This window comes from Rhodnius prolixus, unplaced genomic scaffold (genome assembly GCF_049639745.1).
Source record: "Rhodnius prolixus isolate KJV_2025 unplaced genomic scaffold, Rpr scaffold_6, whole genome shotgun sequence".
NCBI classification, from domain to species: domain Eukaryota; kingdom Metazoa; phylum Arthropoda; class Insecta; order Hemiptera; family Reduviidae; genus Rhodnius; species Rhodnius prolixus.
In genome coordinates this window covers 5,127,205-5,148,219 of record NW_027411634.1, presented here as the reverse complement: position 1 = coordinate 5,148,219, position 21,015 = coordinate 5,127,205, and the positions used below count along the sequence as shown (strand labels likewise).

At 31.4% G+C, this 21,015-nt stretch overlaps 1 protein-coding gene across 1 annotated transcript in view; it reads right to left on the bottom strand.

Annotated features, from left to right (window-relative positions):
* Positions 1-8,134: 8,134 nt before the first annotated feature.
* LOC141460319 (uncharacterized) overlaps positions 8,135-21,015 on the bottom strand; it is a 122,758-nt gene continuing 109,877 nt past the window's right edge. Inside the window, exons 6-8 of the mRNA XM_074140208.1 lie at positions 19,679-19,722; positions 18,307-18,527; positions 8,135-11,415 (exon numbers count right to left, since the gene is read on the bottom strand). Of these exons, the coding sequence (XP_073996309.1) occupies positions 10,935-11,415; positions 18,307-18,527; positions 19,679-19,722 (746 nt within the window). The 3' untranslated portion in view covers positions 8,135-10,934. The remainder of the gene's footprint in view (positions 11,416-18,306; positions 18,528-19,678; positions 19,723-21,015) is intronic.

Sequence of the window (21,015 nt, the reverse complement as noted above, 5' to 3'; positions counted from 1 at the left end):
AGTCGTACTGAGGAGACATCTTGTTTGACAGTTGTATATAAACAGTTTAAATGCTACCTGGTGGCAAACATGTGAACTAAATTTTGTTTACATGGTAAACAAGTCCAGTAAGTGCTGCACCCTGGTGGCAAACATGTGAACTAAATTTCCTTTTTTTTTTTTTTGTTTTACCTCTTTCTGATGCAATTTTTTTACTTTTTCTGCTTTTTAACGCTCCTCTGACGCCATTTTTTCGTACTACTATTACTTTATTTTATTTTTTTGTTTAATGTAAACGGAATTTTTAGTTTTACATTACTTTAATTTGCCTCTTATCATTTTTAGTCTTTTTTAACTTTGTTTTTTTAGTTGTAACTTTGCAAATATAATAAAAATAACAAGACTATGGGAAAAGAGAAAATACATAATGACTTTTTTAATAATTTATAGATAATTCTTTATTTTGCTACCAATTATACATTTTTTTTCTTTCCTTTTACAAAAACATTTTAAATTCAATTACATCTTTTAGGAAATGATTCTCAAAATTACCTACATAACAAAATTAAAATTTACATTACATTTTCAAACTTCAAATATATTTTTTTTACAAATAATTGACTAAATAATAAAGAATTGCAGTTGGATAGGTGTTTTCCAACGTCTTTTTCATTTTGGCTTAATTCGATGACCCTGTTTGGCAGGAAGCATTCCAGTTTCGCCTGTTTCAACTCTGAAAAATAACATTATACAATGAGATAAACTGTTCGACTACTGAATCTTCCTACAAATCAAACTCAACTTCCTTGAAAATCAATGTTAATTTTCTATACGTTTAAATAAAAATAGATCAATCTTTTAGAAAGAAAACGCAAGAAAGTAAAACTGAGTGTTAGTAATTATATGAATTTAATTCATTTTCAAAATAGCAGTTTACTGCACTCTTTTAAGTGAAATAAACATTTTTTAAATAAACACTCGTAACAACTAGAACCTTTGTCGAGTGCACATCTCTCTGCATGCAGGAAGGTACAATAAAGGTTAAATTATTAAATACGAGGTTAAATAAATGTTATATCTATGTAAAAACATATATAATAAATAAAGATAGTTACTAAAAGATTTTTCTTTATTCTGGCAACATCGTCTTATTCTATTGATGAAAATTTCAGCAAGCAAATTAACAAGCAATTCTGAGGTAATGTTATAGCATTTTATTGTTGAACTAAACCTTTTTTGAAGCAAACTTACATTAACTTACTTTAATTTAAAACTTTAACTTAGGTTTTATAGAACTTAAATCTCATAATTTATCAAATACCTATGGGGAAAATTGTTTTAAACATCTTAATTTTTCTGTGAAAATAATAAATCATTAAACTTAAAGACTGCAGAGGAAGGGGAGCAAAATGGAGAGTAAAAAGTAGGAGCTAAAAGGGATTTATCATTTATACTTTACATTGCAAAGAAATATTGAGGACAGTAAACCAGTGAACTTGGAGGTGTTCCAGCCATGCACATGCAATTTTATGTAAGATTAAGAACTTACTTGTTTTTCAACCAAATTTGCTCTCAGTTTCCTTATTTTTGTAGAATATTAGCTTCATTATTCTCTCTCAGGTAGTGTCTTTGGATGTTAAGAATAACTGCGTACTTCTTGACGTTGGTTACTTCTTATTTCACTGTGACTCCAGTTTACCTCTCTAACCTAGAGAATAGTTGGTCTCCCACCGACCAAGCGACATATCCATTACTATTACCCAACATCATGATTCTTTGGGAGAGGTGTTGAATGTTAGACTAGACTATGTTTGGAGCGACCTTGCCCTCAGCATTACTCAAGTCTTACTGACGAGAATTTGTGCTGTTCACGTATATATAGTGGAAGGTTACAGCACTGCTACACCTGGTGAGGCTATTTCTGGAACTATTTTTACACCTGTGAGATAAGTGGCGCCCTCTGACGGATTTTTTTTTGGAACTAATCTTTTATTTTTGTTTTTTCCTCAAATTTCTTTGTTTCATTAAGTTTCTCTGTTAGTTTTAAACGTTTTTTTAGTAATTTTTTGTTTTTTAGTAAATTATATATGTATATTTTCTTATCATAGAAAAGAAAATACTAAGTTCACGTAACAAAAAAAGCTCTGAGCTCTGAGAACATCTGTAGTGAACACATCGCTCTATCCCCTCCATTAAGTGTTCCAGTACTGCATAGTGGACACTTTTCAAACTAATACCAACTTCCTAATTTATTTTTTATCGTATTAAATAAACAATACTTTTTAGAATCTTTTTAAATTTAAAAAAAATTATAAAAATATTTTTAAATAATAAATTGATATTTAAAAAACATAAACAAAATGCATTACAATTTCTTTCAACCTAAACCTAATAAAATGGTACATTACCCATCTACTGGTGAAACTATTGAACTTCATAATAGGTATTACTTGGATGGAATTGTTACCTCCTCAACGTCCTGGTTTAACCTGGAACATAGTGAAACAAACAAACGTTAGTTAAAATGAAATACAAAAGGGAATTTGAAAGTATTTTATTCAAACCTAGGATTCAAACTTAGGATTTTGAAAGTTATTTTTAAAGGTGCCTGTTTAGTAATTTATTGAATCAAAACGTAATTTTTCATTTTTACTTTTAAATCATCGTATTAAGCAAGAAATTAGCTACTTATATGCAGAACTTGTATCTTTTCATATATATTTCATTTATATCAACTTGAAGACAGCGAGTAAAAGTGGTATTAATTGTCAAATCATTCATAATTTAATTGATAAATATAAATGCATACATTTGCCTAAAATTGTTACTGATCAGATCGAGTTGTTGGAAATAAAGTTTATTTTACATAAACAGAAAATTTACTTACTGAATAAGCATGTAATAGATGAAGCAAAATAGGGATGAACTTTACACTTCGATAACAAGAAACGTCTAAATCTATTGTAACATTTTCTTTTCAAAGATTTAATAAATAAAATGGTAATTAACGTATTTACAGATATTTTAGTTCGTATATAAAAATATATTTTAAGAATATCATCACTACTAAGGTTTTAGCAAGGGTATAATAGTACCTAACAATTTAATAATGCAATGTACACTCACCTAGAAATGTAGGCCATCATTTTGTTCGAGAGAAAACCTCAAAATGTAGATCTTCGGTCACAGAAGACGTAAGTTGTGACATGGAATCGAAGATAAAACCCCTTTAAGGATTTTTCACAAGCTACAATGAACCAATCTACATTGCCTGAAAAAAAATATAAAAGAAAACATATTTGAAACACTTCAACGAATAGATTTGATATTGTCAAGTGATTTATTTAATGAAAATTGAAAAATTGACATGCCCGCACAATCTAGCGGCAGAACTAGGAACCATATAACTTTGTAGTTCATTATTATTCCGCTAGATAGTGTGCCCTGTACTATTTTGTACCAAGAATTTTTAATCTAAGTTTACTTATTTGTCAATTAATTATAAATTAACATTTTTATTTATTTTACATGATTAATCTAATTACTACGTGAAATATCATGTGGAAATCTAGTCGCAATATTCTTTCTACTACTGTTTTTCTTTAAATATAAGGAGAAAGCTCTTGTTAAGAGAAGTTTGATTTTCTGTTAAAAAGCTTTGTAAGCATTAACAAATGGATAAAATTACCTATGATACACAAAAGCCTTGGTTGATTTTCTGAATTCAATGTAAATTCTGGAATATAGAAATGGATGCGAATTACTCAACGTAAGTATATCAGAAGTTGATGTAATCTCAAGGGTAATTGCTTGCCGGCTGAAAGAGGCCGAAGAACGAAACACTTTATAAACAGTAAATACTAAATTAAAGCATTTCACTTTATCTTAAAACTACAACATATATTTTTTAAATTCAATTTTGGTAATTACAACTATGTGGACGACACAATTATCTCTGAAGTAGTGCAATTAATATTTTGCACTACCTTTCAATACACTATTAAGCCCCTATTAACAAACAAAGAACAACTTTAACGAAACTTCATTTTTGGAAAGATGAATATTGCAATAAATGTATTTTAATTTAATTTTGCATCGTGATCAAAGTTGCAAGTTTGAAGTAATGTAAGAGATGGATGTAGTCAGTACAAAATTAATATTTGTATATATGTATATAAATTTCTGTAAGACTGTTTCCTTAAATAGATTAAACTGAATCTATAACTTCTGAATAATGAGAAAAAACAAAACTATTTTTTAATGCAATTATGATAAACCAAATTTGTGTATATTTACCCACTACAATGATACCGAACGTTGATGTACCCGTACAATATTTAATCACGCGGTTTGTTGAATGATTCATACAAATATGGAATTAACCCACAGAAACAATTAATAAACAAATAAACTACCGATGTAGTATTCGCTTTTTCTGTAACCGTTTTTGCTGGTATCAATTTTTGTTTTATCATGTTTTTACATACATTATAAAACAAAACAGAACAAGAGAAAGGGTACAACTAACTAGCCAAAGAAAAATCGGGTATAATTTCATTATGGGAGCCTTATATGCATGCAATTATTAATTAATCTTTATCCACAATATACTGAAAAAGGTCTTTTAACTCACCTGAACTCTGACACACCTTTACCATACTCCTAAACTCAAGGTTGTTCCTCATCTTGCCAAAAAAACTCCCGGTCTTCTTATCAACACTCTCGTCCGCTCATAACAAGGTCATTATTCCTATTTCTCATGTATGATAATTGAAGGGATCAATTAATAAAACTAATTTCATCCCCTTCTCTTTAGAATAATTTTCCAAAACTTTTCAAGATGTTGTGTTTCTTTCGTACATACCAGTAAGAAAATGTAATTACTGAGTTCGTTCCCAATATTCTAATCTGCTTGCGTCTTAATATTATTGCCTTGATGTATGTAGACTGACAAATTTGCTTATAGAACTTCTGCTTTTTGCAATATAAAAATAAACATTTTTGGAACAATCATTGGTCAGACTGGTATAACCTACTCCAAAATATACTTAAATAAACCCTAAGTTCATTAAACCGATTCTCTTAAAGCAATGTTTCTATGTGATTCATTTTTAAATGCAGAACCCCTAATTGTCATTAGATTATTTGCAGCAATATCTATTCACAAATACATACTCTTATGGAATAATTTATCACAAACTATATCTCTCCTTTGAATAGTGCGCTCCTTAAGCATTAACTCACAAGGATAGCTGGTTCAGAAGGGGAGGACCGGAATGTTTTGGTAAGAAACACAACCAAACCTTTGTTTAAGACTAATAGTCAGAGAAACTTCAATGGCAATTATTATGTGATTATTTCTGGCAAGAAAGAATCAAGGAGGTACTAAACCCTGAATGATGTAGGCTTAAAACTAGAGCACTTATATTCTGTAATTTCTCTTCCGAAAATTCTGGCTGACCTAAACCCTCTCACAGAACTAGTTTGAACAGCTGGTATAAATGTAGGCCTTAGAAGTACATACGTACATCTAAATTTGTTTAACCTTAAGTTAGTTATTAATGAAATGTTATAGAAAGTTACCTATGAATTAACTGAGCCACACAGGAGAAATATATGGAGATAAAATGGTAATTGGGTGCTTTGAAAAGAAAGAAAGAAAAGCAGATTGAAGAACCAAAACGAAATGGGATTTAACCACTTATAGTAACCAGTTTTTTATGTTACCTACAAACTCATGATTGAAAATGTTCAGGGTATAAGAATACTAAACTTACTCGAACTGAAATTGCACAAACCAATAGTGAAACATCGCTTTAAGAAGAAAGTTAAATAATGAATATTTAAATAATTTTGACGTTCTTTAAAACTTGTCAGTAATTGTACTTTGAGAAGCACTAGAATAGGTTCCAGTTATAGTAACTTAAGTTATAGAAAAAGATATGCACACTAGCTTATGATGATTTCTGATAACACTGAACTGAACCAAGAGATCATCTGACCACGTGATAATAGGTAAGGTTACTATAACCTTCGCTATTACAAATCCTTCTGCATAAAACTTTTTAAATTGATTATATACATGCCTAGATAAGAAAGAATAAAAGGTATAAAAGTGAACAAAAAATATTTAAAATAATAATAATTATAATGTTTTGAACTCACAATGACAGGAAAATGCAAAAGTAACTTTAGATTTTTGAGGTGGGCCCCCCCGCAGAAATGTTATTAAAAAAGTAAGTTTTTCGCTACCCACTATACGAGTATTTATCAAGTAAAACTCAATTATTTTAAGTTTCACTTAAAGCGCGTCAACATCTAAAGCTAATAAAGCCTGTAGTTTTATCCAGTATACTGCCGGCCTCTAGACTGTGTTTTCTCGTTACAGACAATACAGTCCATCACTGGACATAGTAAGCAGTAAGAAGCTGCTAGCTAGGAAGAGAAATTCAGCAGCGCCCTAATAGTAACTGTTTTTATTATAGTGACTGGAACCATACAGTGAGTGGTTTTATTTACTTCAGAATCAGCAATACTTCTCCGAGATAGAATAGACACAGAAATCCCGTAAAAGTGACAAATTTGAAGGAACGTTTAACTGTATTCATAGGTGTGGTTAAATTTTTATAGAATAACACAATAAAAATTAAATTAATTAAATGAAAAAATAAAACGCTTTGAGAAAATATTACAAAAAAGCCATGATGTTTCAATTGAAATACAACTCTATTAGTCAAGTTACCGAAGCGTCAAACAGAAAGCTTTGAAAAATGAAAGAATACAGAAATTGTGAACTGTATTGTATTTAGTCGTGAAGGTATTCAGTTTTAGTAGTAAGTAAATGGGTCAGGTCTGTAGTTTGAAGACAAGGATTGGTAGTCCAGGATTCCCAAAAACGTTGGCGTCCTATATAAGAAACAATTATTGTAAAACAAAGCGTCAATTATAAAGTTTGGAAAAATAAAGGAATATAGAAATTGTGAACTGTATTGTATTTAGTCGTAAAGGTATTTAGTTTTCGCAGAAAGTAGGGATGAGTCTAAGGATGTAGTTTGAAGACAAGGATTGGTAGTCCGGGATTCCCAAACACGTTGGCGTCCTATATAAGGAACAATTATTGTAAAACAAAGTGTCAATCATAAAGTTTGTAAAAATAAAGGAATATAGAAATTGTGAACTGTATTGTATTTAGTCGTGAAGGTATTCAGTTTTAGTAGTAAGTAGGGATGAGTCTAAGGCTGTAGTTTGAAGACAAGGATTGGTAGTCCAGGATTCCCAAACACGTTGGCGTCCTATATACGAAACTATTATTGTAAAACAAAGCGTCAATCATAAAGTTTGTAAAAATAAAGGAATATAGAAATTGTGAACTGTATTGTATTTAGTCGTGAAGGTATTCAGTTTTAGTAGTAAGTAGGGATGAGTCTAAGGCTGTAGTTTGAAGACAAGGATTGGTAGTCCAGGATTCCCAAACACGTTGGCGTCCTATATACGAAACTATTATTGTAAAACAAAGCGTCAATCATAAAGTTTGTAAAAATAAAGGAATATAGAAATTGTGAACTGTATTGTATTTAGTCGTGAAGGTATTCAGTTTTAGTAGTAAGTAGGGATGAGTCTAAGGCTGTAGTTTGAAGACAAGGATTGGTAGTCCAGGATTCCCAAACACGTTGGCGTCCTATATACGAAACTATTATTGTAAAACAAAGCGTCAATCATAAAGTTTGGAAAAATAAAGGAATATATAAATTTTGACTATTGTTAATTGATAATTTTGGAGAATATTGGAGATGCGGTCAATAAATTCAAAAAAAAAAAATTTTCTTTCTTCATTTCCAAACGCCCCGGTAAATACATACATCAACCTTCTTCAGGGTATTGTAAAATTTGTGGAGTTTTATTGTTGACAACAGTTATGATGATGTAGCTTAACATTAAGCTCCATCAAATTCCTTTTTCAAAAAAGATAATTATAATGGGTTAAAAATGATTATTTTTTTTTTAAATTTTTTATTAAAATTTTACAAAATCCAAATTAAATCTGCCAAACCAAACAAAAATGGACGGAATTTTCGGACATATTTTATTTAATAATTTTAGTAAGAATATTATTTTTCATTCTAGAATATAACAATAGTCCTCCCTTTCTTTGGCATTAAAAAAATAAACTCTGTTTTACTATGGAACAAATACAGCAAAAAGTATTATTTTGATCTATTTTCTTTTCTTTTCGAAAAATTCATAAGACAAATAATTTTATTTACACGAACCAAGAAACAAAAAATCAAAAGAAGACAATTAGGTACTTTATATACAAAAGGACGAAGTGTGCTAATAAAAAAAAGAAGACATTTTTCAAAAAGTGTTCCGAAATGAGAATTTCAAAATATTTACAAATTGCCAACTTAAACTTTACTTTTTCAACAATAAACAACTAAAAAAATATACATAAAAGGAATAATACAAAATTATCAAAAGGTAACTAAACTGAAAAGTTATTATTTTCATTTTTTTTGTAATTATATAACTATTTCTATTTTTCACAATTCCTATGAAGAAATATTGTGAACTGTGTGGGTGTTTATTGAAGATTTTAAAGATTAATTATAAAATTCTTTCAATTCTTCAGAATTTGTGTAGATACTAATGATAATTTAAGTCCTATCAAACTTCTTTTTTTTTTTGATTTTGAAAAACTTCTTTCAAATTAACTATAAACGAGAGTGAATTTAAGAATAACACAGTTTAAATTAGTTAATTTAAATCAGTGGTCTAAGATATTGGGTAAAGGACTTTGAATAAGACCATGTAAAAAAAAAAAGAAAAAAGAAAAAAAAAGTTAAGTAATGCTACTTTTTCAAGCGGGCTTTAAAGTCCAACTACCAAATTAGGCGTCATGAACGGAGGGGACTAGCTAACATACTTGACTGTGACATAAATCCAAGTCCTAGAAATAAAAATACGTTTCTTTAACTTCCTTTAACATCTCTTTGGTCCAGCTCTCATTCCTCTTCTAAAGTTTTCATCAGTTGATGACTGCAGACCCTTGGGTTAACTTAAAGACATTGGCATAGCGTTATCTCTCAGATGTTTTATCGTAACATTTACACAATTTGCTTATACTTTTACAATATAAAATTAGGTGGATTTCCCTGGCATCCCGTTATACAGAAACAAGATCTGTTAGGATATTGAAGGGTTAGCGTTTTACAAAGGGCAGTAAATGGATTTTAGAGGAAGCTCTATATTGCTCTAGTCCTAGATTGGTCCTTCCAAGTAATCCATAGCTCAATCTTTTAACTCCCAAGGTTTTAAATTGAAAAACACATTAACACAGGAAGGCTCCAGCTTTGGAAAAGCAAATTTAGAGTCTTTTGTGAATAGGTACCTGTATCATTACAGAACGTCGGAGCACTTCACAAATGGAGTGTAACCCTAGCAAAACCAAATGATAGGACGAGAGCTTCGCACGCATTGAGATACGTTGGAAATAGTCAAACAAGAAACATTCTAATATGAGCAAAAAAGAAATTATAAAGGAAAGCGCAACCACAGGAGCCTTGCAATAGGAGAGGAGTTCGTGTGTATGCCCGCGACTTAAGCGATCCAACTCATTGGAGCTGGAGAAAAGCAAAAGCGGAAGGAAAATTAGGCTTAAGGGTATACTTAGTAAAAAAAAAAAATAGAGGGTGGTCGGCGTTGGAGGCGGCATATCGATTAGAAGGCAGGATCAGATAATTTTGAGCCTCATCAAGCTGACCAAACGAACCAAGTAAAGTACTGATGTTAATTAAGTTATGCCATGTGATAAAAACATATAAGTTTTAGTTGTAAAACTAGTATTGTAAAAACCAATACAGAATATCTTAAAACAATTCTTGAGTTCTTTCTGTTATAATAGTGAAGTTATTTCAGTTTATTTATTATTAAATACGATCTTTTTAGTTATTTGATCTTTCTTTAATGCATTGTATGTTACACCTCACGGATATTTAATTTTAGATTATAAGACAACTCCTAGCTTTCCTCGTGTGTTTATTTTATCTTCTTTTTAATACATATATTAGCAAGAATTGAATTTCCTTTACAATTGAAAATCTACCATTAATAGATGTGACTAAGAAAAAGCACAGAAATCACGGTAACAGAAAGCAGCATCCTCTGGTTGGAGACAAGGTAATCCACAAATGAGAGTATAGGATCCATTACAACTAATCGAGCAGGGCAATATATTTAAGAAGTTTAAGACCACTGTAGAAATTAACTTAAAAAAAAATGTTATTCCTTTTGCATTCCCCTAATTTGAAGGATGGTTCCAATTTTACCTTCTTACAGAACTTGAATGCAATTAATTTTTCTTTCCAAAACAAAAATGATTTCAATCACTCATCAACTCAATTTTCTTAAGTAATGAATTCAAATTATAAGAGTCCCATTCAGTTCCTAAAAGAAAGTAAAAGTTATTTCTGGTTAAAAATTACTTTGTTTTTTTAAAACTATTTTTAACTTTTTGAAGAAGTTTCCCCCTTCCTAAAATTTAAAAAACTTAAAATACATTGGCAGTTTTTTTTACTTAAAAAATACTTCTTAAAATAAATAATGAATTTTTATAGTATTAAAAATCAAGAATTACTTTAATTTCTTCATACTTATAATTGAGTTTGTTTTGAAATATTTGTTTTGGTTTGTTTTCCATTTTTAAAAGAAAAACAACAAATCACCAGTTAATTCTAAACTTTACCAAACAGTAGAAAACTGAAGTTCCCTTTTCGTCTAATTTATTAAGAGTCAAATAATAATATAAACAGGATTATTGCTTCAGTCAATACTTTACTGACCCAATTAGGAACTGAATTGAAACTCCTTAAATACAATCATTTTTTGGGGGGGAATTCGGGAAACCTCTTCAATTAATTAACATTTTTTTAAACCAGTAATTAAGTATTTTATATGGCTCAACTGAGTGCTAGTAATGGTTCGCCAAAATCTTTACTCAAACCTCTATACTTTTTAGAAGCTTCTAGCGCGGCAGTTTTCTCCTTGTATTGATTTAATTTTTTCTTAGTTTTTGATTTAATCTTCTCCTCACTATTATCTTCACCATCTTCCAAAAGTTCGCGTATATTTTTTGGCCTACCATTATCATTACTATCCTGTGCTGTTGAATTTCTGTTCGCGTAGACAACATAAATCTGTGAATAGGAAGGCTTAGCCGGTGTTGTTATGTCGGCGAAATCTCTAAAACCGGCGAAAAAGTCACCGCCGTGTCTATACTGTGGTAACGGATTTGGACGACGATATGGCCGACTATGGCTGTTTGGTCCTCGAAGGAACGGTATTTCATCACCGCTGCCTCCATAGTATGTACCGCCTCTGATCACACCAAAGTTACCAGAACCTAGTACTCTGTCAGTGTCTTCACTGCTGTAGATTGCCCTGAAATCAATATTAATAAATTTATTTAAAATAAATAAATAATTCTCAACAAAAATGTGAAGGTTAGGGGTAATAATTTTGAATTTATTGGATAAGAAATTCACTCCTCCAAAGACCATGCAAATAGACCATAAACCATTACAATGGTTACACAGTATGAAAGAAATGTACATTAGAAGATTATGAATGTGAGATAAAGTATTTAACAGGGAAAAACTGTTAAAGGGAAATTTTAATGTTAGAGGGAAATTATAGTTATTGGCGCCAGAACATAGCGTCAGTAACATGGAGTCTTAATCCAAGTGTAAAACTAGTAATACGTTCTTTATTTTGTATTGTGCCCGTTATGTGAAAGTGTTTTGCTTCAATAAAAGTCTTTAGAATTTATAACGTGTTTTCTCAATTTAAGAACCGTTCTATCATCAATTCTATCAGGTTATGAGCCCAGAAATATCTCTTAAAAGTTTTAGTTTATTTTCAGTGAAAATCTAAATTAGAAGTTGATATTTTTTACTGAGTCGAATCAAAGCAAAATGGAAGTAGTAAAAGGAACATTACCTATTAATAAATTAAGAGGAAATGAAAATTGGAACTTATGGAAATTCCAAGTGGAAATTTTGCTGAAATCAAAGGGCTGGTTAGGCTGTATAGTAACTCCACAAATAGAAGCAACAGAAACCGAAAAAGTTCGGAATGATGAAAGAGCTCAGGGCCTTAATATAACTCTTATTGAGGACAGAATTATATCATATTTGCTGAACTGCAAAACGTCATATGAAATGTGGAATAAATTATGTAGCTTATTTGAGCAACAGTCAAATGTAGGAAATTATCTTTTACAGAAGCAATTTTTTGAATACCAGTTTAAAAATCGAGGTTTGGGAACACATATATCAGATTTAGAAATTTTAGTAGCTAAATTAAAGGCACAAAAAGAGAGCATTAGTGATACAATGTTAATGACCAAGATTTTGTCATCGTTACCACCAGAATATAAACATTTTGTGTCAGCTTGGGAATCTGTAACTGAAGAACAAAGAACGTTAAGTAACCTATCTTCTCGTCTATTTATTGAAGAAGAAAGAATGAAAGAAAATGAATGTTTAAATTTTAATAATGTAAATGCCTTTACTTCAAAGAGGATGAACAGGTACTCTAAACAAAAGGAAAAGTATTAACCATCAAAAACCTTTCAGAAGCCGGCAAATAAGAAATTTCCTTGTCATTTTTGTGGTCGTATAGGACACTTTATTGCTGATTGCCTGATTAAGTCTCAAAAAGGAGAATATAAACAAAATAGAAATACTAATTATGAACATAAGAAGAAAGCAGCCTTTATTAGTTTAAATTTGATTGAAATATTAGCTGATGAACACTCCTGGATTGCGGACAGCGGAGCAAGTGATCATTTGTGCATCAAAAAGGAATGGTTTGAAGAATACAAGAAATTTGATGAACCCTTATCAATTAAAATCGGAGATGGTTCTTTTCTCCAAGCTCTTGGACAAGGTACAGTTGAAATATTAGCATATAATGGTAAAACTTACAATCCTACTGATCTCACCAAAGTGCTGTATGTCCCCAACTTAAAATTTAATTTATTTTCTACCAGTGCAGCTACAGAAATGGGCTATAGTATGGTCTATGAGAAAAATGGTTGTAAAATTATAAAGGATAATTTGGTCTATGCAATTGGAAATAAAAAAGAAAAATTATTTTATATGGATTTTAAGTTACCTACAAGTTCTATAACCTTTCACAGCGCAAAAAGGTTGAATGCTTAAGAACCTATCATGAAAAATTTGCACATCAAAATGTTTCACAAGTCAGAAAAATTTTGGCATTGACTGGAACAGAATAGACGATAAAAATTTCTTTTGCGAATCCTGTATGATTGGCAAACAACATAGATTACCCTTTAAAGCAAGTGCTTCAAGAGCGACTAAGCCTGGAGAAATTTTGCATATAGATCTTTGTGGACCGATGGAAGAAGATTCTTTAGGAGGATCTCGATATTTTTTACTCGTTAAGGATGATCTTAATCACTTTAGAATGGTTTATTTTTTAAGAAATAAAAGCGAAGTAAAAGACAAAATTAAAATGTGTGTAAATTTTGTAAAATACAATTTGAATCATCGCATTAAAATCATAAGATCTGACAACGGAACAGAAATACTCAATTCTTACGTAAAAGAAATAACAAATAAAGAAGGTATTTTACACCAAGTATCTTGTAAATATACACCAGAGCAAAACTGCTGAATAGAGAGAGAAATGAGAACAATTGTTGAAGCCGCTAGGACCCTGATTCATGCCAAAAGCTTGCCGAAATCACCTTGGGCAGAAGCAGTAAACACTGCAGTATATACTATAAACATGACTGGCAAAAGCAGTATAGAAAAGAAAACTCCATTAGAAGTTTGGTCTGGAGGAAAGATAAGACATTGGTAAGTTACATGTTTTTGGTGAAACTGTCTTTGTGCATGTGCCGAAGCAAAAGCAACTTAAATGGAATCCTAAAAGTAAAAAAGGATTATTTGTTGGATACAGTGAATCTTCGAAAGGCTTTAGAATCTATTTCCCAGAAAAAGGTGAAGTTGAAGTAGAATGAGACGTCATCTTTGTTCAATCAAGACATGAGAAAGCAATATCCCTTGAAATTTGCAGTAACCAAATTAGTGATGAATATAAGAACTATGAAGAACAAAAGGAATCAACATTGTCTGAAGAGAAAGAAGATACAAATGGTGAAAAGCAGGGAGGAGAAAATAAAGAAACGAATGAAACTGAATCTATACAAATTGAAAGAGCAGATAGAGAGAAACGAAAAACAAACCAAGAAAACGAACAGAAAAAGAAAAACGAGCAGTATAGTCTGAGAGACAGAAGGATATTAAAGAAACCACCAGATTTGGAAAATTATCTATTAATTGGAGAATGTGAGAATTTAACTACATCAGAAGCTTTAATTAAACCAAATTGGAGACAAGCAATGCAAGAAGAAATCGATGCACTACATAAAAATAAAACATGGCAAATTGTGGATCTACCTGAAGATAAAGTACCGTTAACAATTAAGTGGGTGTTTCGAAAGAAATACAAGAAAGATGGCACCATAGAGAAGCATAAAGCAAGGTTGGTTGTGCGAGGTTTTCAGCAGGTAAAAGGATTAGATTTTCAAGAAACATATGCTCCTGTTGCACAATATGATTCTATAAGATTTCTAATTGCTCATGCAGTAAAGAAAAAATTTAAAATACTACAGTTTGATATAAAAACGGCCTTTTTACATGGAGAATTAGATGAAAAGATATATATTACACAACCCGAAGGTTTCGTTGAGAAATGTAATGAAAACAAAGTGTGTCTACTAGAGAAAAGTCTTTATGGACTAAAACAAGCTCCAAGAAAATGGGGAGAAAAATTTAAATCTTTTCTTGAAACTAAAAATTTTAAAGTATTAAAGTCCGATTCATGCGTATTTCTTAATAAGTCATCAGGAATTATAATTGTACTGTGTGTAGATGATGGATTGGTAATAGGAGAAAATCTGTATGAAATGGAACAACTAATGTTGGAATTAAACAAAACGTTTGAAGCTACCTGGGGTGAAGCCAGTAAATACTTAGGTATTGAAATAAAACAGCGGAAGGATGGATCAATTCTCATCAACCAGAGTCAATATACGAAGAAATTTTTTCATACTTTTAACATGAATTATGCAAACTCAATCTACACTCCGATGGAAACTTTGAAGAATACATCCGACACAATTGCTGAAGGGAAACCGTATCGTGAGCTGATAGGAAGCCTGTTGTATTTGTCAACTATGACTAGGCCAGACATATCATTCACAGTAAACTACCTCAGTAGATATGTAGTGAGTCCAAGGTCAGAACATTGGCTTCAAGCAAAAAGGATATTAAGGTATCTCCGTGGTACTATTAACTATGGTATCAACTACAATGGCGCAAGTGAATTAATCCTGTACAGCGATGCAGATTTTGCAGGCAGCGTGGAAGATCGAAGATCAACATCTGGATATGTTTTGATGTATTCAGGAGGAACAATATCGTGGGCATCCAGAAAGCAGAAAACAGTTGCACTTTCGACTGCAGAAGCAGAGTTCGTCTCAGCAAGTGAAGCTATTCAAGATGTGTTATTTATAAAAAAATTCGGCTTAGAATTGGAAGCATTGAATGATTTTCCTACACCACTATACGTTGACAATCAAAGCGCAATTTATATGATTACTCAAGAAGATGGAAAAGCGTCAAAACGTACTAAGCATATTGTGACACCAAGTATCATTTTATTAAAGAGAAACTAGGAGAAGAAATTGAAGTCGAACACATCAGTACAGATGAACAACTTGGAGATTTATTGACCAAGCCACTTCAAAGAAGAAAATTCGAATACTTTAGAAGTTGCTTAGGAATAAGTGAATAAAGTTATTTTAAAGAATAATTAAAATTTAGGAGGAGTGTTAAAGGGAAATTATAGTTATTGGCGCCAGAACATAGCGTCAGTAACATGGAGTCTTAATCCAAGTGTGAAACTTGTAATACGTTCTGTATTTTGTATTGTGCCCTGTTATGTGAAATAGTGTTTTGCTTCAATAAAAGTCTTTAGAATTCATAACGTGTTTTCTCAATTTAAGAACCATTCTATCATCAATTCTATCAAAAACCCATGTTGTAGCCGACACAGTCTTATGGATCGCACAAGAAATGTAAGAGAAGTAATACACAAGAAAACTCCCCTGAAAGAAAAGCGAAGTTAACCCCGACGAAGTTTTGGAAAAATCCCTACGAGACTATCCACCACAAGCCGACACAAGTGGTTCAACCACCAAGTACTCTCAAATATATAATAGCTCCACGGAACAAGAGCCCTGATGGCACAAAAATAAAATACTAAACGTAGAGCTTCACCAAATCATAATAGACGGTGGCAACCCCGAAGTAAAAAGACACAAAATTTTCAATAATAAACTTCAACAACTTGTAATCAGTAGCATAAACGTCGAAGAACAACTAAAAGATTTTATCCTCCTACACCATGTCAAAATTAAGAAACTGTTCAGCAGTAGTATGACAATACATTCCTAAAACTCCAAAATTTAATAACCAAAGACTTCCAAACAAACTTCACAGATATTATAAATTCCTCGACGTAGAAGACTAATCAGAACAGAAGGAAACAGTCACCAACTACCATTGCGGAAAGACCTACCACAGAGGAATATCTGAATCTTATGAGCTATAAGAAGATATTATTGCCCGGAAATAATAATAATACACATTACAGACAACACAGACTTTATCAATCAATGTCAAACCTGTTTAAAAGTAAAATATGATGTGACAACCAATTAATATTGTAACCCTAACTACAAACAAGCCATTCGAAAAATTAGCTATAATTTCTAACTATAATAGATCGTTTCAGTAAAAAAATTAATGGTATACCCAATTAAAACGCAACACAACTCGCTAGAAACCAAAGAAAAACTAATACAAAACTATTTCTCACAGTTACAGTAAAACCATACAAATGGACAACGGTAAAGAGTTTGAAAACAACGAAAAATCTTTTATCCCTTTACGATATAGAACCTCACCCGCATATACACATCAAACCCGCATACTGACATTCCCAAAGAATTATTGTACGCGAACATTAAACACTCATAGTGTTAATAAACGCCATTTAATTACAAAACAAAACTAATAAATTATAAAACTAATAAAAACAAAAAAAAACACCCCAGCAGTAATAGCATTATTACAAATCTAGAACTAACACCAATAGAAATCACCTACATTGCTAATATCACCTCCCAAAATCTCCTACACACCCAGAGAAACACCAAACAATATCATAACGGCCTTGAAATAAACTACAAAGTTATAAAAGAAAGTATCACTAAAGAAAAACACATTGGGATCCCTAAAACGAAACACAACTCGAAACACAAGGAACAGTTTCCAACAACCTAAAATCCTGAAACTAAATTAGCAAAAAACCTTAATATCAACTCCCTTAAAGAATCCAAAGTCCATCCCAATAGAGTTGAAAAGACCAAGGAAAAATTACAAAGAAACTTTCAATTTTAGGACAAAATGTTAATCCAAGCAAACCTACTTCAAACCACCTAACGCAAACAATCCTTCCACTTCAAGCCTGATCCCAGATCACTGATTTAACCAACTCTCAAGGAATAGTAACCATCAGAACACAACCACCAGCAATTAACAACACGTACACATATACCCTCAAAATAGGCCTCAATAAAATTAGTGAAGAAATAAAAAAGATCGAACAAAATTTCAAAATTAGAAAGCTCAAAGAAACCCCCATTTCATCTACATCATAAATGCGTTTTATTAAATACTCAAAAGACAAGTTAGATCACATACAATTAAACAAAACACGAAGACAAAAACGCAGACAATAAACGGACTAAGCGCAACAAACTCTTGGATAACAGGAATCAAAAGACGCACACGACAACAGAGTACGGCAAAATAATAATACAGCTAACAATGAAAACTCCTTAGACCTAGAAAATCAATTATAACTGATAATTATAATCGATAATAAAATAAAGAACTTATAAACAAATTCAATGCTGACATTGACATAATAAGAAACAATAATCAAAAAATACAATAAAATCCTATTTTTCTCTACTGAACTCTTCGTGCAAATACCTGACCCTTATATTCCGTTTTATTTTTGCTGTTTGAAGAGCCTTAAATGGCACCATTAATAGATGTAACTTTAATAGTCGAAAATGTACGAACAATTACCGATGTTTATACTGGACGAAAAATTAATTCTTTCAGGACTACAAAATTAGAATGTAGCAGAATTGTTGGTAATTACCTATGGAATGATTCAGTCTGAAACGTCCTAGGGGGTGACGGTTGAATTGGTGGCTCTGTGAAAAATGAGGAAGGCCTGGAATGTCCTAGCGGTGGAAACAGTGCAGAAAATGATGGAAACAAATGTTGTCCCTCTGGACTAGCATCTGCTTCTTCTTCTTCATCTTCAACGTAAGCCTCTTCCTCACTATCATCTGCTTCATCGCCAGTCATCAGCTCCATCTGTGATTAGCACAATCAAGAGTTAGCATAGTGATGTAATAAAAAGATAGTCACATGTATAATTTGTCTCTTTGAAAATAAATAAATTAATTTCTTTGAAAAAAATGTGTACTTTTATTTTCATTTGATCCTCACAAGTCATTTTAAAAAAGAGAAAATAATTTTCCAAAATAGATTAACACAAATTTTACACACCCACGTTTATCATTAGATTGCGGAAAAAATGCCTAATTTTCAGGCATGCTTTACGCCCAACGACCAAATTAGGTGTCGTGGACGGAGGCGATTACACATTATAAACATACAATACATTAGAAATTTCTCACATTGACCATTAAATAAAATCCACGTCTTAGACTAGGAACGAACCGAGTTCCACAGAATTCTTAGCTTTGCTAAGCTGTTGTGGCGCCATACTGCCGCATTAATACATTCCAATTTGAATAAAATTAGTTTAGAAACCAGAGAAGCTTGGAAGCAAGTGCTAGCACATTAATTGGCAAATCTGCAAGGAGGGCTTCTGGAAAGAAAACAGTTTAATGCCGGGAGGATCAGGACTAAATCCAAGATCTAATATCTTGGTGTGCTATCCCATTGTCGTTCAGATGGAGATAGTCGCAATAATTATCTAAGTAAAATAAGTCTAGTGTCCTCAACTTCAAGGGAAACTATGCAGGTCCTCGGATCCCTACTCCTTTCAAATTTATGTAGGAGGGTTTCAATTTTTCTTGTGTCGACACCATTGTGCTGCATAAAGTCTTGATTTCCTCGTTCTTCTATAGATTACTTCATAAAGTTCATCTTTAATCGAAACACTGAAGGAAATAGTTTAAGATAAACTAGGCTTTAAAGAAATTATTCTAGTAGATGCTACAAACAAAATGAAAAAGCATATAACCTTTTCTTAATAAGGTACTTGATTGTTTGTAGGTAATTTGCTTAAAGACTTAAAAACCTTAAACAATCCAATCTCTTGGTAATAGAGAAGATTAGAGAGAGAGTCTCCAATGAAAGATACACTTAGGAGGCTGTTTGGAATCTGGGAATTTCACCACTTTAATCAACAAAAAAGTAATATAATTAACGACAAACAAAGAATCAATTAATTTCAAAATTTCTCTGCTTTTTGACACTTATTTCTAACTACTGACTTCATAATGTGCCGAATCTTCACTTCCGTCGCTGGCCATTTCACCTGTAACAAGTACATTTAATTAATAATACTAACAACAACTGACTTATTGAAATTGACATTCAAATAAAATGGGTTCTTTTACAGATTAATAACATATTTATGGTTTAAGTATTAATACAGTGAATGAAATAAATTAAATTCCTTTAAAAATTTGGTTAGGACCGGATTTGATTTTATCATCTGAAGCATGCATGTTTATTGTATGCCTGACTGGCAAAGGAATTTCATACATTAAACTAGATTAATCAGTTTAACGAAAAGATTTCGACCTAAATTACTTAACCGTCTCGCACTACTTACTCACTGAGAAAGGGAGGTTACACAGTGTGAATGTGAGTTATTCAAAATATAAAACACTTTGTAAAAATAATGAAATAATAAAAATTAATGAAACTTAGTAAATGTTTAAAGGTTCTGTACGTTTAGAGCATATGTAATGTTTTAGAATGTTTAGATTTGTAAAATTGAAGTTGTATTTTTTTCGATGGGGCGACGTGAGAATTCAAAACAAGAAACATGGAATTATATTAATACTGAGAAATAAAAATTGTTAAATAATATTGATGATATGCGATTCAAATAATTTAAAAAAAATACGTAAATAAGTAAAATCCTATAAAAGAAAACTTTAAAAAAAACATGCTACATGCACATGCAATTGTGTGAGGTGTGCCCAGCAATGTCTGAGTTTGGTACAGATTGCCTTTAAAGATAGTATCAAAGTTTCAAGTTAATTTTATGATCTTCACCAAAACATTATGAACGACCATGTTTCTCGAAAATCATTTACACTTCATGTTAAAAAAAATGAAAGATACAATTCTATTTATTTTTCAAAACAATTTACAAAACCTTACGAGGATGAATTCTCAAAATAAATGCATGACTCTATTACGAGATTTTTACAAAAAAAAATAGATTTCAAAAACCAACTAGATAATTAAACGAAGCACAATTTGTTTTCATTGCCTTGCCTTTAATTATAAACATTCATTAAGGTTAAATAAAATTCATAATTTCACAATGGTTAACCTTCAAAATTTAATACAACTCTTTTTTCCAATATGTGAGTCTGGGTCGCTATTGTTCTCTTTGTCATTGAGAGAATTTAAAAGCGACAGATGTCTTAAAATCTTAATTAAAAGAGTCCTTCGAGATTGTGGACTTTTAACTTGTACTTTTTGGATGAAGCTACTTTCTTTTTTAAAGAGTTCTTTCATGAAGCAGATGCGGGAAACACGGCTACATATCTGTCCACATTTCTCTAATTACAAGTGCTAAACCCTACCTAAG